The sequence below is a fragment of the Microtus oregoni genome, unplaced genomic scaffold, assembly GCF_018167655.1.
Source record: "Microtus oregoni isolate MIOR12 unplaced genomic scaffold, Mior012 000008F_ref0000371, whole genome shotgun sequence".
Classification (NCBI taxonomy): Eukaryota; Metazoa; Chordata; class Mammalia; order Rodentia; family Cricetidae; genus Microtus; species Microtus oregoni.
The window spans coordinates 25984909-26003305 of record NW_024543067.1 but is presented as its reverse complement, the minus strand read 5'-3'; the positions used below and the strand labels follow the sequence as shown (position 1 = coordinate 26003305).

The 18397-nt window shown below is 47.1% G+C and overlaps 1 protein-coding gene across 8 annotated transcripts in view; it reads left to right on the top strand.

Moving 5' to 3' along the window:
* Positions 1-824: 824 nt before the first annotated feature.
* Positions 825-18397, top strand: part of Yap1 (Yes1 associated transcriptional regulator) — a 90095-nt gene continuing 72522 nt past the window's right edge. For all 8 annotated transcript variants that reach the window (XM_041657197.1, XM_041657192.1, XM_041657194.1 and 5 more), the window contains exons 1-2: positions 825-1295; positions 3666-3910. In XM_041657197.1, the coding sequence (XP_041513131.1) occupies positions 1014-1295; positions 3666-3910 (527 nt within the window). In that variant the 5' untranslated portion in view covers positions 825-1013. The remainder of the gene's footprint in view (positions 1296-3665; positions 3911-18397) is intronic.

Below are 18397 nucleotides of genomic sequence, written 5' to 3'. Positions count from 1 at the left end.
CAAGAATGTAAAGCCAACCTCAGCTACATGAGTAGGAGACTAGCCTGCCCTACATGAGAACAAAAACGAGAAAGGCTGGTCTACCAGTTCGATTTCTGAGACCTACAACGAGGACCCCACAAATTGCCCTCTGACCTCCACTTGTGCTCCACGGAATGTGGAGCTCACTCCTACGTAGTGAGTGTAATTTAAAAATAAAAAAGGAAAGAAAATAGAACGAACGACAACAAAGCTAAATCAGTTCCCAAAGTCGGGGATGTAGATGCCCTTGCTTGGAATCCTAGCAGTCAGGAAGCTGTGGCACAAGACAGTAAGCAGTTGGAGGGTATCCTTGGCTACAGTCAGTTTAAACAAAACTTAAAGTGATACGTTTTCTTTTGTAAGATACACTGAGTGTAAGACCTGCTCTCCAAGCTTCAATCTGTAATCATTTGCCTCCCCTCAAGCATTTTGTTTTTCTGCACACTCGCCGGTAAACGGCAAAACTGCAATCTACGTTAAAACGCGGAGCCGACTAAAATCAGTGCGGGTGAGTAGACGGCCTTCCGTCCAGCCTCGCCTCCGGGCGGCCTTGGCGGCCCGGGGAGGTCGGCCCGCGGACGCGCAGCTCCAGGCCGTCCGGTGCGCACGCAGCGCAGCAGCCTCCGGGTCACGTGCGCCCGGGAGTCTGCAGGAATGCAGCGCCGTGCAGGGAAAGTTTCCCCGGGGGCCGCGAGCCGCGGATTCGGTGCGGGCGGGCGCGCAGAGGAAGGAAGAGCGACGAGGAGGCGGAGCCCGTGAGGCGCGCGGGCGGGCGCTCCGCGCAACTTTTTAGTTTGGGCGTCTGGAGCCGAAGTTTCTGTCTCAGTCGGGACGCCGCCGCGGCCGGGGCGAAGAAAGGGAGGAAGGAAGGAGCTCGAGGAGGGCAGGGAAGGCTCGGCGGCCTCGGGCACGGAGTGCCGGGCGATGCGGGCGCGCGACGCTGCCCCCCGAGCCTGAGCGCACCGCCTCGAGCGTCGAGCGAGGCCGCAGCCATGGAGCCCGCGCAGCAGCCGCCGCCCCAGCCGGCCCCGCAGGGCCCCGCGCCGCCGTCCGCGCCCGCGGCCCCACCGGGGACCCCCGCGGCCCCACCCGCACCCCCGGCCGGCCACCAGGTCGTGCACGTCCGCGGAGACTCGGAGACCGACCTAGAGGCGCTCTTCAACGCCGTCATGAACCCCAAGACGGCCAATGTGCCGCAGACCGTGCCCATGCGGCTGCGCAAGCTGCCCGACTCCTTCTTCAAGCCGCCCGAGCCCAAGTCCCACTCGCGACAGGTAGCGGCGCCCCGGGGGCGCGTGGGGTGCGGGGCTGGGGTTTGTTTTCCCGGAGTTGGCGGCCGCGGGGGGCTGCACAATGCGCGCGCCTCCGCTCCGCACCTTGGCTCCGGCAGGGAGGGGGAGGGGAGGGGGGAGGGGAGAAGGAAGGGGTCCGGCGTCTCGTGCGGGACCTCAGCCGGGGGACAGCCCGCCTCCCCTGCCCGCGCCTCTTCAGTCTCCGTGAAGCCGCGTCTGCTGTCCCCTTGTTTGCCCGAGTTGGTGAGGGGTGGGGGTTGAACCGGTCCATTGAGTTTCTGGTTCCTTCTCTCCTCCCCTCCCCCTCCCGCTCGCCGAAGCTTTCTGCTCTGGCGGCCCAGGCGCGGTCCAGTGCAGGGTTCGGGCCCGGCTCGCCCCCGCCGTGCCCTGGAACTCGCGCGGGCGGGATGTTTTCACACTTGGTGGGCTCACGTGTTGCTTGCCCAATCGTAGCCTATTATTTACTGTTCGGCCCGAAAGCTTTTAAATGGGCCACATCTGGGCATTGCGCAGGACCTCGGCTGCGCTCACGGCGCACAGGCTCAGCGCCGGCCTTTGATAGCGCGTTGCAGGTTGACTCATAGGCCGAGTCCTGCCTGGCTCAACTGTGATTAAAGGTAATGTTTGGGAAGCAATGACTAATTCCAGCCTCGCCATTGCTTTTTAACTAACTGCGGATGTGAACATGGCTGCTTAGCCACATCTACGACGCCTGGTTATTTTCCCAACTGGATCCCACACAGAAGTGAAACGGTTTCAAAGTATTAACATTCCGATAGGTCCTGGTAGATTTCTTTAGTGGCGCTACCCCCCCCCCCCCGTTTAATTACTTAATTTTTAGAGACCTTGCTTTAGGCTAAACCAGCATAGGAACTTTGCCCAAAACTTAATTGGTTTTCCAAACGCTGCCATCGTTAGCCCACTCGGGCTGTAACTTGAGTGGAAAGAAGAGTCGCCACTCCCACTCCAGCCCCCTCCCAGGCAGGCCTGCTGCAGAGCAGGGGTTTTGGAGCTCGGAAAAGCTCCATTAACCTCGCTACAAAAAGCCGAGTTAAGGAGGAAGGAAAGGTTGTTTAGCCGCTAGCCTAAACACTTAATTTGTAACAACAGTCGTAGACTTCGATACTGTTCATTACTCCCTCCCCCACAAGTGGGTTTCTGGGCTCCCTGAGCTAAATCTATGTTGGCATGCAATCACAAACGGCCGCGGAAACTTTGAAGGAACACGCAGATTGAATGCTCCATTTTGTAATACTTAGAAGCCAGAAGGAACGAGCACGGGGAATACCCGACTTCCACCCCGCCGTTTGTGGGGTACATTTGCCTTCTCACTAGCGTTTTAAGAGAGCTGTGCATCAAGAAATTTACCTTTTCAGTGTGCTAATGATTTCCTAGTCCTAAATTTAATCTGATCTGAAACTCAGAAATGCCCCTGGCTTTGCTCTGTGCTTTAAGTTACTGTTAGGTCCTTTCAGTTTCCTTACCCGCATGAATCTAGGAAATCAAACGTTTTTGATCAACCCTAATTCTAATAAAAAGCATTAGACTATGAATAAGTATTTATCTAAGTTGTAAATAATTGTCTACAGGTTCCTGCCCGGGAATTCTTATATCCCTGTGTGCTTCTGGCATAGAAAAACTAATTTATAGAAATGAAGAAGTTAATTTCTGATACTTCGTTTAACACTAGTCTGGATGAACCCAGATTTGAACCCTTGGGGTCTCTGCAGGCTTTTCTTTTTCCTTCCTGTTCCTTGTGTGTGAATGCTTAGGTTGTAATTGAATTGATTACATCTTTATCCTTAAGGCACAAAGAGGGTTGGTTAGCTTCTTCTCTTCGTGGGTAGCTTCTAGCATTGGTGCAGTTCTGAGCCTTTGAATTCATTAAATTTATTTATTGATCGCACTTGTTCACAGTAAAAAAAAGTGACAGATGGGGTATTATTTAAAGTGAAGTAAGGGAGAAGCACATGGAAAGCACACAGGACTCTGAAAAGCAACCAGAATGCTTAGAGTGTGTGGGATAAACATGTTCTCCACCACCAAATAACAGCTCTTGCTCATTTTTTTTTTTTTGAAAATAGGTTTTAATGTCCACTATTTGCTGTCTTCACAGTGTCTAGGAGGTAGATATTCAGGTGAACTGCTCTTCAGTAAAATAACATTTATAGTACATACTAAATTTACATAATTTAAAAGTGAGTCCATTTGGACACTTGTGTACCTTGGTGTCAAAAATGACCATTAAAGTTTGCTTTTGATCTTTCGATAGTTGGCTGCCATGAAATTCTAAGAAATCGGGGTAGGGCTGTTGTCTCAGTTGTGTACATGTTCATCTTGCTGTTCTGACAGGCCAGTACTGATGCCGGCACTGCAGGGGCTCTGACTCCCCAGCACGTCCGGGCTCACTCCTCGCCGGCATCCCTGCAGCTGGGGGCCGTCTCTCCAGGGACGCTCACCCCCACCGTGGTCTCTGGCGCCGCCACTCCGGCAGCGCAGCACCTCCGACAGTCTTCCTTCGAGATCCCTGACGACGTGCCGCTGCCGGCAGGCTGGGAGATGGCCAAGACGTCTTCCGGACAGAGATACTTCCTAAAGTAAGTGAAGACAATGTGGGAGGTGGCAATGTAGGGGTGACATTATCTATTTGTTTTGCTGGTGCTGAAGATGGAACTCAGCCTTATGAATGGTAAACAAGCATACTTTACCATTGAGCTGCACCCCAGCCCCCAAACATTCTATTTTATGTATGTAAGTACCCTCTTCAGTATTTATTCTTGGTTCAGAGCCTTTTTGCAAACTTGTGCTTTGTGGCAATATGGGATCATCTCCTTTTGAGTTTGTGCCAGATTTGTTAATTAGCCTGGCACAAAATGGAATACGATGAAAAATTTAAACTTTAAATAACGAGATTGGCATGTGTTATATTTTCTGCCCCCTCCCCACATATGGGTGTGTGTGTCTGTGTCTGTAAGTCTCTGTCTTGGGTACTGAACCCAGGACCTTGTGTATTCTTTCCAAAAAAAGGAAGTAGGACTTGGGAAAGCTGTGACTTTATAATACTCAAATTGTGAGTCAGCAAACACTTAAGTAAGCTGTGTTTTGATGTCATTTGATACCCCCTTCCCTTAAAGTGTGGAGAAACCATCAGGTACTTAGTAAGGTGTGCCCTCTAGTCTCCACATTGTCAGGCTGGCAGCCCCCACCCCTGTCTTCTTGCTTTTACCAAATGGCAAAATTACATTCACCTGAAAAGGACAAAATAGAATTTATCTCCTAATTCTGAGATTGGAAGTAAAATTAATTTTCAAGGACTTGTTTGAATTTAGAGTGAGCAAAATGTCTCAGACTGGCAGTTAAAGACTGCAGATTGTTCTAGTATTCTTTGAAGTGGTTAATTGGGTTGAGATAATGAGATGAATAACAATGCTCATTTTGATTTAAATTTGTTTTGACAATCCCAAGTAAATGCAGCCTTATTTGTTGGTTCAGAGGACACTAGTAACAACCTTGTTTTGATTGTGAGTCCCCCCCCCCATTTTCAGTTGATTGTCTTGGGTGGGTTGCTGCTTTGTGTGGGTTGCTACTTTGTATGGGTTTGTTTTTCAAGACAGGGTTTCTCTTTGTATCCCTGGCTATCCTGGAACTCTGAGTTGGAGACTTGCTTTGTAGACCAGGCTGGCCTCCAGCTCAGACCTGCCTGCCTCTGCCTCCCAAGTGCTGGCATGTTACTGTAGTAAGGACACCAGGGAAGAGCTTTGATCTTGATCTTGGGAAGCTGCCTCTGGCCACCCTCCCCCCAACTTGTTTTTTGTTTTGTTGCCATTTTTCCCCTGTAACTTTTTCTTTTTACAAAACCATTTTCTGGTGTCCCAGTCCTCATTTCAAAGCACTTCAGAGGGTCAGGTTTCACAGAGAACAATAAAGAGCCTGAGACTGGAAAGTACACACAAGCCTGGCAAACTCATCCTCATGAGCAAGATCATTTATTCTCTCAGCAGACAGCAGCCAAAGTAAATGACTGGGAAGAGGGGCTGGCTGTGGCCAACGTGTCCTGAAGGGGAAGGGAGGGGAAACAAACCAGGTTGTTAGGGAGGAAGAGAAAGGCTTGGACTCCCAAAGCCTCCCTGCTGTGTCCCATGCTGACTTGGGGAGATTTAAACACTTAATAGCCTGCTGCCCTTCAGTTGTGGTTGTGAGCAGGTTAAAGGGCAACATTTATGCTGTTTTTTACTCATGTGTTTTCTGAAAATGGCTTGTTTGACATCTGTCTGCATCTTCATTATTTGAGTGAGTGAGAATTCTCTGAGCTGAAATAACCCTCATGATAGAGTCTTACTTTTTAGATTTTTCTCAGTGACTGTTGTTGACACGTGACTTCCGGGTGTGGATGTGAGGAGGGGCTCCACACCAGCGCCACCCCCACTTAGCGTCCTCACCCCTTTTCAAGTGGGGGCCAGAAAGCAGATAGACCAGGCCGAAGGAGGACTGCGGAGGGCTTTGCCTAGGGAGCAGACACCAGCATTGTTTCTGAGGTTGCAGGTGGGAATCAGGGCTGCTTCTGTGAAGAATGAAGCATTGGGTTCTGCAGAGCTCTTAGAAGTAGAAGGTCACCCCCCAAGGGTGACTTGAACGCTCCCAGCAGGTGGACTGAATCACTGGTCTGGTTAAGAGCCTGTGGAGGCCGCTGAGAACTGGATGTTAGGAGTGGGTGCTGGAGTCTACAAAATTGCTTTTCTGAAGAGGAAATGCTTTATGAATAATGTGCAGTTTGGAGAAGCGATTTGAAAGAGAACTTTCTCCATTGTTGGCTTTCCCCTGAGGTTATGTACTGTGTGGTTGCTGTAAGGAGCTGTCGTGCACCAAACAGATGAATGAAATTAATATCTGCCCCGATTGAGTCAGAAATGATGGTAAACTAAGCCGTGCTGCCAAGTAGCTATTGTGTCAAAATTTATTTTTATCTTAGTTTTTTAGAATCCATTTCTCTTCACAGTCAGTACTTTTCCTTTTGTCTGAAGATTCCTGTGAGGTCCTGAAGATAGCTTATAGTCTTAGTGTGAGCCCAGGACCCTCACGATGAAAAAGCTGACTAGGGAAGATTGTCCTCAGATATTACACACTCAGCTGTGCTGTGTCCACAGTCACATTTGAATATGCACACACAGGTGAATAACTAGTAAATTATTAAACTTTTCAAGAGGATACCAGCCAGCTGTGGAATGAAGATCTGAACTAGTTTCTGAAGTTTAGTTCATGCCAGCCGTGAAAAACTAAATCTTTCATCCATCTTTTTAGGTAGTTGTTGGTACAAAGTATGTCATTTCTTGAGATTTATACATGGCAGGAAGAATTCTGACCCCGAGTGGTCCAAGTGGGTGAGGTGTTGTAACTTGAGAGATCTGGGAGAACTGTTGACTTTGGGAACAGCTGGTTGTTGCCTGGGGACTGTAGAGGAATGAGTGAGTGTGTTGGAGTCAGTTGGCCCATCCCCCATGCTGGTGTTAAAGCCTAGGTCAGTGAGATCTAGAGCCTGGGACTTTATATTGGCAAATGATGGGCCCAGAGTATGCTGTCCCTAAGAAAGGCCCAGTCGTTGGAGATCAGCCTTTGAAACCAGTTTCACCACGGTACCTTGAGTTTCTCTTTGACAGGAACCAATTCTCTTTCTAGCTCAGCACTTCTGCAGGTTTTCCTGCAGGAGATAGTTCTTCAAGGAGTTGTCCAACAACTTCCTATTTCTTTTATAAGCTGCTGAATAACTTCCTGAATTAGCATTCTGTAATATCTTTGGTTACAAGGACTGCTTCTAGTTCTCAGGTTTATTATTGAATCTGGTACCTTACAGCCTTTGCCAAGTACAAAGAACTTACTGCAAACTGTGTACCATGTGGGCGTTACAATTCTATGTACCAATTTAATAGATTTGTAGGTATACATTGTTTTAATAATGTCCTGACAGTTTTAAAAAGATTTTTCTGTGGGGGTGTTTTCATTTGTCATTTTCTGGATAGAGCCAGTTCTAGTGTTTTTAGTCTTTGAGATTCAAGATCTTAGGGCTGTGGTTTATTTAAGAGAGTATTTTAGGAGATGGAAATGTAGTTATGCTACAGCAAGCACAACACCCTGGGTTTGCTGTATTAACTTTCTAGCCTACTTAGGGCGGGATGCAGTAGTAGGCCCAGATGAGCCAGTGGGATAAGACCTCTGCTCCTCAAACTAATGACCTGATTTCCATCTGATGGTGGGAAGAGAACCATCTCCCCAGAGTTGCAAAGCTGTCTACTCTTCAGATCTTCCTCCTTTTCCCTCTCACAACTCTCATGAACACAGTAATGGTGAACTTGAAAGAAAGATAGGAGCCGGCCAGCTGTGGTAGTGCATACCTTTCATGCCAGCAGAAGCAGGTGGGGCTCGCTGGTCTACATAACAAGCTCCAGACTAACCAGGCTGCAGAGAGACCCTGCCTCAAAAAATCACCCCTGCTTAAAAAGAAAAAAAAATAGAAAAAAGGCAAATTAAATAGCTTGTGGTTTTGAATGACTTAAAAAAATATATATGAAAGTTACTGGAGTAGCTTATTCCCATCATTTCCAAAGGTCATTTTTTTCAGATTTTTTTGAGAGTTACTCACCCTTTAGTCACGTACGCACACGGAATGTACCTGCCTCATGAGTGTACTTGGTGACTATCAAGTACAGTAGTTTAATTTTATCTCTGTTACCTGCTGTTTTAGAAGAAGGCACTTCCTGGTCTCTCCCAACCCCCTTGGTTTGTTTTTAGAGACAGGGTTTCTCTGTATCCCTGACTGTTCTGGAACTCAATCTGCAGACCAGGCTGGCCTCCAACTCACAGAGATCCACCTGCCTCTGCCTCCCGAGTGCTGGGATTAAAGGTGTGCCAGCACTGCCAGCCAGCAGTCAGAGCCCCAAAACCACCTCAGCATTACATCAGGTGAAAGACCTGGGTTAAACTGTTTGTTGTAATTTGCCCTTCCGTTCTGTCTTAAGATTGCTCAGTGGAGGAGTGTAAACACCACGCGCCTGTAACGATGAAATGTTTGCCTAGGCAGCTGTGCAGAGTGGGGCTGTGGCATTTCACGCATCCGAGGAACCAGAATGGTTTCTCTCCCTAAAGGGAGTTCTCAACAAGTAGCTTGGCCATTGAGTACTGTTTAAGCTGCAAACACCCGTGAACACACGGGCATTTCAAACTGCCATCACAAGTTTTCCCTACCTGAGGGGGGTACTTACCTTCACCTGTTTGCCTTGCTGATCCAACAGCCTTTCCTCGGTGGGCAGACATCCTGTCCCACGTTGTCGTGTGTGTTGTCCCCCCACCCCCCCAGTGACTCAGGGAGAAAAACTCAAGGAACTGTACAGTGAGAAAAAGAATGGGGAGAAGGTGCTGGAGACAAACAGGAAAATAAGTCGTTTACTCTGGGGATGACGAAGACACTCTTTCTGATGGGACCTGGATGTTTAAAATGCCAGGAAATACCAGTACCAGAAGCTAAAACTCTTTAAACGATAACATTCAACACTGCTCCTTCCATTCTGTAGCAACCGTTTAGGAGAAACAAGTCAAAAGCGGATTGCCTGTAGGCGACAATTGGTGGTGGGGCGGGGAGGGGTGCAGTGTTAAGATACAGTCTCACTGTGTAGCTCTGGCTCTCTTGGAAGGCACCCTGTAGACCAGGCTGGCTTCAAAGGCACAGAGATCCATCCCCCTGCCTCTGCCTACCAAGTTCTGGCGTGTTGAAGGTATGGGCACCACATCGGGAGTAGCGGACACTTTAAAACAGTGTAAGGCAAATAAAGTCTTTCTGAGTCCATGGACTCAGTTTCCTTTAGTAATGTAGAGAAGTACCTTTTATTTTGTATGTAGTTAGATAATATAAATTAGACACTGTAAATTAAATGTAATTAAATTAGGTAGAATGTAAATTAGTTGTGTTCTACCCATCCATGATCTTGTACCTTAAGGCTTTGGGGTAGAGGTTAGCTCTAGGCAGAGGACAAATCCAAATGAAATAATTCATAAAGTCAATTAAGACTTAAGATGACTCAAACTCCCTTTGCTGCTGTCTGTGATAGCATAATCTTAGCATTGCTTATAGCTTGAAAGTCTACGCCTGAGCAGCCTTACTGGAGATCTTGGGCTCTGCCTGTGGTCACTCAGTGATGCAGCCCTTTCCTCAGAACTCCAGGCATGAAAAGACTGGTCACTTCATGAAAATGCTTCCGTTCTGCTTGCTCAAATACTTCAGCCCAGGTTTCCTGGGAGTAGCAGTGGCCACCTCAGAAGCATATGTTTATGTGGGCACTCATCTCTTTCAAAAGTGTACCCAGAAAGGACCTTCCTCTATCTCCCTGGATATTTTGAACTAGCCCAGGTAGGACTTATCCTGGTCTGACTGTTAGCAGCAGTCATAGTTTTTAACATACCAAACGATAAACTTTTCTCGGAATAGTGTTTCAAATTAGCAGGATAATGCAAACGGAAATAGTCATTAAAATGCTATGTTTACCCACCAAGTACCCACCAAGTACTGTTGCTTTGTCCTCTCGTGCTTCTGGGGTAGTGTGACTCGAGTGGTTCAGTTCTTCTGGGTCCTTCCTCTTGTACTTGTTTAAATTGAGGAGGTTTTTCTTTTTTTTCTTAAGGTCTAAGTTTGTGTGATCAGATATATTGAAAAAAGAGGTGCTGTTTGTTTGAGGCACGGTCTTGTGATTACCCCAGGCTAGCCTGGTGTTTTGCCTCGTTCTCCAGGATGCCCTTGAATTCCTGCCAGTCCTCCATCACTTTGATTACCAGTGTGTGTCACCATGCCCCGTTGAGAGGTGCACTTTTTGAGACCTGTAAGAAAGCTCACCGCTGACAGGGTCCTACGATGTTTGTAATATAAAGCTGCCTTTGAAGAGGATCGTCAGTCCAGCCATCAGAGAGTTGGGGCGGCAAGAGTAGATGGGCTTTTTGTAAAGAAAGAAATGCACGGATGACATTTCCTCACTTTCTCTTTCATGGAACTGGTTTCATGTGTGGATGTGTGTGCGTGTGTGTGCATGTGTGTGGATGTGTGCGTGTGCGTGTGCGTGAGCTCTGGTGCAGCCACTCTACTAAGTGGACCATCTACCACTCCAGCAGACTCATAAACCTCCTGAAATTGTCTTCATAAACTGCTACACTGCTGTTTAGTTTTTCTTAACCCCCTACTTCCTTAGTCCTCCTAGAGTAATTACTAAATCTTTATTTCTTTTGGTTTTTACATTGTTAGGACTATTTGGGTTTTTCCAATAGCTAATTTTTCTGAACACTTTTTTACATTTTCTTTAGAATTATTAATCCCTCACCATTAATTTCTATTTCTGTTGCTTCTTTTGCCCTCATTTGGGAACTTGCCAAGAGTTCTTTGTGTTTGCACTCTGGACTACTTAGACTTGAGATCATGTGAGGCATGGCCATGGGCTCTCTTTGCAGGAGCCTGCTCACTTAAATGAACTTAAGTTTTCCTTCCCTTGATTTGTTCACACTTTTTTGCTCATTTTTCCAAAATTTGCTGAGAAAACTACACAGATTCACAGGCAGTGACTGAGATTCTCTTAGCTCTTAGTCAGCAGTTTGGGTTCTAAGAATTCAGTTAGGTTGTCTTGGAACGTTGAGGGCTGTGTTCTATCTTACTCTAGTTTCCAGTGTGACCGAGAAGCTAAGCCTGCTCTCCCTCAACCCTTGGGAACTCTAGTATTTTGTTGTGCTTGGGGTTCTGAAATTTGATAGAGCCCAGGTGTGTATTCCTTAAAACTCACGGTAAGGATGGCAGTGAACCGTGTGTTCGAGAGGTAAGGACGGCGGTGAACCATGTTCGAGAGGACCTCACGGCTTTGCAGTGCAGCCTTTTTGAACTTTAGTCTCAATGCTTCCTGGTTCCCAGTGGATTCCTCCTGTATTTCTGCTAGTTCTGGCTGTTTGGTTTTCTTTTCTTTATGTGCATTGGTGTTTTGCCTGCGTGTATGTCTGTGTGAGGTTGTTGGATCCGGTGAATTGGAGTTACAGACAGTTGTGAACTGCCATGCGGGTGCTGGGAGTTGAACCAGGGTTCTGACTATTCTAAAAGAGCAGCCAGTGTGTTCTCAACCACTGAGCTGTCTCGTCAGCAATCAACCCCAAAACCTCTTCAACTTTGTCTTTAATATTTTAAGTTGATTTTTGTCCCTCTAAAAGATAGAGTTGATGCTCATTTAAACACTGGATTTCTGGTTCCCTTCCTTGGTGAACGACTGCAAATACCCTGTGTGTGAGCACAGGCGCCAGGTGCTCGGAGACCAGAGGCCTGCAGTGCAGATGGTGGCAGGAGACACTCAGGTCTTAGCTCCATTTGTGCCTCTCTCTGGTGGGCGTTCCCTTTTGGGTGCATGTCCGTTTGTGTGGGCATGTGTGGAGATGAGAGGTGCCATTCCTCAGGTGCTGTCCACGCTTTTCAGACTGGCTGGACACTGGCCCTGAGGGACTCCCACCCTTGACTATCTGGCTTTTTTCCTATTTGGGTTTAGGCATCAAACTTGGGTCCTCATGCTTGAAAAAGCACTTTGATCATCTGAGTCCTCCCCCCACAACGCCCAAATGCTTTTTAATGACTAACTCGGCCAAGTAGCTTATACTTGATCTAAATGGATCATTGTTAGCGTCTCAACTAGTACTCGTCACGGAGGTGTTTTTAGAGAACACTGTAGAAGCTCAGGACTCTCAAGTTTGTCCTCATCGGCTTTATTCTGTCTCCATTTTGTTATGGGAGAGTCTGGGAAATTTGTTGGGAAAAGAGAAGAGCCACACAGAAGGCAGAGTCATGGGGTTCTCTTTAGTTGGAGACTGGCCTAGGCTACATAGCAAGTTCCAGGACAGCCAGCGTTATATAGTGTAAGACCTTGCTTTTGAAAAAGCACAACGCTTTAGTGCCTAGAGCACTGGCAATTGGAGAAGAGGGATAAATGCCACCTGAAGCCGTGGCTGCTGGCAGAAAATACTCTGGGAGAGGCTAGCAGCGTTGACTGGACCGGCAGGACAGGCAGTGTGGGCAGCAGTGAGCTTTTACGTATCCATTTCCAGGCCACTGCATGGAACCGATCATCAGTTGCAGGGTCACCTCCATGCTCTCTGTGTTTTGTTTTTTCTTTGGTGTTTTTGCTTGTTGGTTTTGTTCAGATGAAAGGAAAATCCCCCACAGAACTGGTGAAGAGCTGTTCAAACGCAGTTGTTTGTTTTCTTCTGTACGTGTTCAGACTGATACCAGTTCAGTGTCTGAGATCCTGCAGCTTGGACATGCTCCAGTGATGAAGTGGGTGGCACGAACCACCTGACCCAGCTAGGGTGGGACACGGGCTTTCCTGTTGTACTGCGATTGAGGACAAGCCTGCCCTAGGTTACCTGTGTGTGCTTCACTTCTGAGTTAGTACTGTGTACTTGAGGTAACGACTTGTGGACCAGCAAAGCCAGCTCAGCTGGCAAAGGCACTTGCCTGCCGAACGTGAGGGAAGGAGGGAGCTCTCACCAGCTGCCCTGACTTCCGTAAGTACTTGTCACACAGAGGCGGTACACAAGACCAGGGCATAGCTGTCGGTAGGGTGACCCCCTTTCAAACCACGCAGTGGCTTTTTACCAAAGGAAATGCACTGGGATGACATTTCTGAGTTTGCTCATTTTGATGCAGTTACTGCTCCTCCTGCTCATTCTGTGTTCCCAGGGCTGGGTTTATGTCAGTTGGTCTCGCGCTCATTGTAGCCGAGTGTGGCACAGCAGCCCTCCACTGTGCTTCAGGTTGTTTCCATGCCCGGCTCTTCCTGCTTTTCCTGCACTTGTGCCCCATGGTCTGCTGGTTTCGTGTGCTTGTGGCCTTTATGGCACAGGCCCTCAATCTTAGGGTGACACCTGCTGTTTCTCACTGTGGGCTCACTTAGTTGATGCTCTCTAAAGAGGTATATTTTCTTCTGTAGCAGAGGGTGCCTCCTAGATTTGCTGGATAATGTGGAGTCTGTTGATCAGTGGTCATTTTGGTTGGTTTAATTGTTGTCCTTATTCTTCTGAGTTGTCAGTTTGATGCTAACATACTTTCTGAAGGCACAGTGGAGCACGCAGTCGTAGTTTCTCATCATTGAGACAATACCCACAGGGGAAGGAGGATTTGTTCAGTTCACAGTGTCCCCGTGGGGAAGGTGTGACTACTTCCTAGCAGTGGGAGTGTAAGGTAGCTTAGCCCACCAGCCATAGCTCTCTCCCAGAAGAGGTTCCGTGTCCACAACCGCCTTAAACTGTAGCTGCTCGATGGGCAGCAAGTGTTCAAATACGTGAGCCTGTGGGGACAGCTCTAATTCAAGCAATAGTACTGGAATATTTACTTTGTATGTTTCTTCTCAGACTGGTCTGAGCTCACCATGTAGCTAAGGCTGACTTTGATCCCCTGACTACTATCTTTTTGCCTCCATCTCCCAGGTGGGAAGATTACAGGCAAGAATCACCACATCTGGCTTTTCAACATAATTTTCTTGTCATTTCTTCTCTTTCTTGTCCTCTCATTCTCATTCTGTAACGCTGACTGCTTGTGGCTTCCCTATCGGGCCTGAGGATGACTGTGATCAACACCCGATCTTCCTCCTCCTACCTCCAGGGCTCTGTGATCCAGGGTTGGGGTGTGTTAGGCAAGCATTCCACTAACTGAGCTACACTCCAGCCCCTTTGAGTTTTGAGGCAGAGCTTCATTGTATAGCCCAGGTTGTTTTGGCATTCAAGAACCTCCTATCCTCCGGGCTCAGTGTTCCCTGAACCCAGAGGCAGCTGGAGACTTTGGAGAGGGTGATGTTGCCGTGTAGCCTTGGCTGGCCCAAACCCGGCTAATCTTGGATATCACATTTTACCAGTTAGGCCAGCAGTTCACTAAATCAGCACAAATTTGGACTCAAAAAACAAGTTTTTTAATTTTTAAATTTTTATGTGTGTGTGTGTATATCCTGCATGCATCTATGTAACGTGTGCTCTATCCTAAATCAGAAGAGGGCTTCAGAGCCCTTGAAACTGGTGGTTGTAAGCTACCATGTAGGTGCTGGGAATGGAACCCAGGTTCTCTGTAAGAGCAACACATGTTCTTAACCCCGCAGCAATTGTCCTAGGCCCTTTCTTTTCATTTGCTTGTTGTTTTGAGTCAGAGTGTGCATGGCTGCCTGGCCCTGGCTGGCCTGGAGCTTGCTAAGTAGACAAAGGCAATCCTCTACCTCTTCCTACTCTAGTATTGGAAGGATAGGTGGGTAACAGCCTGGCTTTATATATTTATTTTTGAGAGAGAGCCTTGAGCTGTCAGTCTTTCCTCTTCTCTCTGCCTAGCCTCTGAAGGTGTCTGGAGTTAATCACAGACCTGCATCGCCATGCCGGGGTGTTCCCATGCCAGGGTGTCCCCATGCCGGGATTCTTTTTTTTTTTTTTCCCATGCCGGGATTCTAATATGCTTCTTTGACCAGTTTTATGAGACTTGTGAATGTCAGCATAGCCCTTTTCATTGCTGTGAGTTCAGTGACTGTCGCCCTCTTTCCCTTTTTCCCTCCCACCCAAGAGTGCACATGAGAACTCCTACATTCTAGGCAGTTGCTGTACAACTGAACTGTATCCTTAGCCCTATTTTTATTTATTTTTATTTTGTGATGTGGTTTAAGTTTCCCAAGGTGACTTCGAACTTGGTCTCAGTCTCTCAAGTGACTGGGATTATAAGCCTGGACCACCACAGTAGTGTGGCTCCGTTGTGTGACTAGACTACAGGTTAAGTTGCTGCTGCACTATTGAGAAACATGAGGTTGTTAAGTAATGTTGCAGAGTGTTCATGTGTCAGGCAGGACTTACATGTACGTTCATAGGAGTCTAGTGTCTGCTCTCAGCGGCCTTGTGAGATGGGACATGCAGTACATGCATCTTTGTTTTGTGCTTGTTTACGAATCCTTTCTTTTTTTCTTTCTTTCTTTCCTTTCTTTCCTTCCTTTCTTTCTTTCTTTCTTTCTTTCGTTTTTCGAGACAGGGTTTCTCTGTGGCTTTGGAGCCTGTCCTGGAACTAGCTCTGTAGACCAGGCTGGCCTCGAACTCACAGAGATCCGCCTCTCTCTGCCTCTCGAGTGCTGGGATTAAAGGCGTGCGCCACCACCGCCTGGCTTTACGAATCTTTTCTGCATCTCTAGGATGTGGAGCTGTTTCTCTGAATTCAGAAAGTTTCCTTATAAGGTCTTTTAAAGAAATGACACTGTGAGTCCACATGAGTGTATGTGCATGGTGCCCGGCCAGGAGAGGTGGAGAGTCCCCTGAACTGGGGTAAGCCACCCGGTGTGGATGCTGGGAACTGAACCCCGTCCTGCAAGAGCAGTAAGTGCTTTTATCTCCAGCCTCCTTTGAGATCACCAGTCCTAGTGTGTTTGTGTCTTTAGATGACCTTCTATCTTTTGTTTATCATGGTGCTCTCATTAGGCTGGCTTTGCCAGCAAACTCCCTGGGACCCTCCTGTGTTGGGAATATTATTTTCAGGTGTGTGACTTACGTTTACGCTGTATTTGTTTAACTCTGTGAAGCTGTATTTGTGTGCCTGTCTAAAACACCTGATGGTCCTAATAAAGATATGAACAGCCAATAGGGAGGCAGGAGCAAGGATAGGCGGGGCTAGCAGGCAGAGAGTATTAATTGAAGGTGAACTCTTGAGTGGAGGGAGAGTGGGAGCAAGAGAACAAGGAGAGGAGGACATAAGGGGCCAGTCATCATGGAGAAAGCAGGAAAGAAAGGTAAACAAAGAGAAAGATAAAGCCCAGAGGAAAAGAGTAGAACCCCACCCAGCACTCCTGTCTCTGCCTTCTGTCTCACCACTGCCTGGGTTACAAGCATGCACCACCACACCCAGCTTTTATGTGATGAATGGAGCCCATCTGCAGAGCCAGCACTTTACTGTCTGAGCCATCTTCTGTGAATGCTGTGAGGATCCCCCTTCTTTTTGCCCTCAATTGAAGATAAGGTTTTCCTGAGACTGCCAGGCAGTGGTGGCTCACGCCTTTAAGTCCCAGCACAAAGGACAGAGGTAGACAACCACGGCTACACAGAGAAACCATGTCTCCAACAACAGAAAGATTTTCCTGAAACTGTATGTGCAGTGCTCAGCTCTCTGGAGGGTCAGGATTCTTACTCCATCTTCTGTAGACACCAGCATCTGGCTCTGTCCCAATTGTTCTCTTCCTGTTTCTGTGTCAGAAGTACCCTGTAGTTACTGAGTCATGAGCTTCCTGGTGGTGGAGAGTATTCATCTTGTACACCACTGACTTGAAGTTGTAGCTTTTTTATGGTTTGTTTAATTTTTATGTGCATTGGTGTGAAGATGTCAGATCCTCTGGAACTGGATTTTCAGACAGTTGTGAGCTGCCATGTGGGTGCTGGGAATTGAACCCAGGTCCTCGGGAAGAGCAGTTTTAACCTCTGAGCCATCTCTCTCCAGCCCTGAAGTTGTAGCTTTTGACTTTGAGAATTGATCTGTCAAATTCTGCAAAGGAAGGCCGGGCGATGGTGGCGCTCGCCTTTAATCCCAGCACTCGGGAAGCAGAGGCAGGCGGATCTCTGTGAGTTCGAGACCAGCCTGGTCTACAGAGCTAGTTCCAGGACAGGCTCCAAAGCCACAGAGAAACCCTGTCTCAAAAAAAAAAAAAAAAAAAATCCGCAAAGGACCTCTTGAAGGTGTGAGGTTGCAGCACCTTTTGGGAAGTTGGTATCTCTGAGCCTTACAGAATATGAAGATGGCATGAACACCTCCTTCCTTGATTTCTGGTCCTGATGCCAGAAATATATTTATCTAAAAGATTGGAGTCACCAGCTCATTTGAAATGTAGTTCTGGTGTCTGTTGTTTCAGGGCCTCAGGCCAGCAAGCACATTCTCACCTATAGTATGTGAGGCCTGCCAAGCCCAGCCTAGGCTAAGCTCCTCAGCTTTCTCAGCATAGATTAGACTGGATCCAAGTCACTCTGTTGCTCAAGCATGTCTCACCACTTGAAGTTGTGGAATGTTCACTTTTAAATTGATGCCCATGTAATGTTGTAGCGATATTTCATTTACATTTTAATAAGTAAAGCTTGCCTGAAGTTCAAAGAGTAAAACAGCCCCACTGGTCATGTCAGCCTTACACAGCAGGCAGTGTGACACACACCTTTAATCCCGGTAGCCACACTAGTTTACCATAGCAAGGTGGTGGTGCTCACCTTTAATCCCAGCACTAGAGAGGATTATAAAATCGGAGGAGACAGCTCCAAGGCAGGGTCGCCATTTCTGACTGAGGTAGAGGTTGAGAGCCAGTGGCTGGCTGTTTTGCTTTCTGAACTTCAAGCAAGCTTTATTTATTAAAATACAAACGAAATATCACTGCTTAAATGTTAGTTCTTGGGAGTAAGAGTTAACTTGTTAGGTTAGCAGGTTCATCAAAATGTATATGGGTAGAATTTAGACACCGAGTAACTTGTCATTCTGAAATTCTTCCAGTCTTCTGTGCTGGAATTACAATAAAATTTATGAACAATAGTGTTGAAAGGATTTTTTACCACTTTTCCATCCCCATCTGCAGTAAAGACTGGTCCCAACTGACCATTTAGACTGGAGAGTTCTTAGCATATGGGCATTCTTTCCCCCATGTAGTCAGCTTTCTCTAAAGGCTTCAAAATGTTCAGACTAATCAAAGTGGTATTGCAATCTCGTATAATACATAAAAACACAGTTATGAATAGACAATTATGTAACCCCAATCAACTATATTTAAAATCATTTTTGGGTAGAGAAGTATCTGGATTACACCCTTTATTCCACTGTCCCCCCGTATAAACCATACATACACATTCAGTTCTAAAATACCTTCTATGTATGTACTTGTTATTATTGGTTTTTGTTTGTTTTTGTTTTTGCAGGGTTTTTTTTGAGACGTGTTTTTCTGTGTAGCCCTAACTGTTCTAGAACTCGCTCTGTAAACCAGGCTGACCTCAGATTCAGAAACCTACCTGCCTCTGTCTCCCGAGTGCTGGAATTAAAGACGTGTGCCACC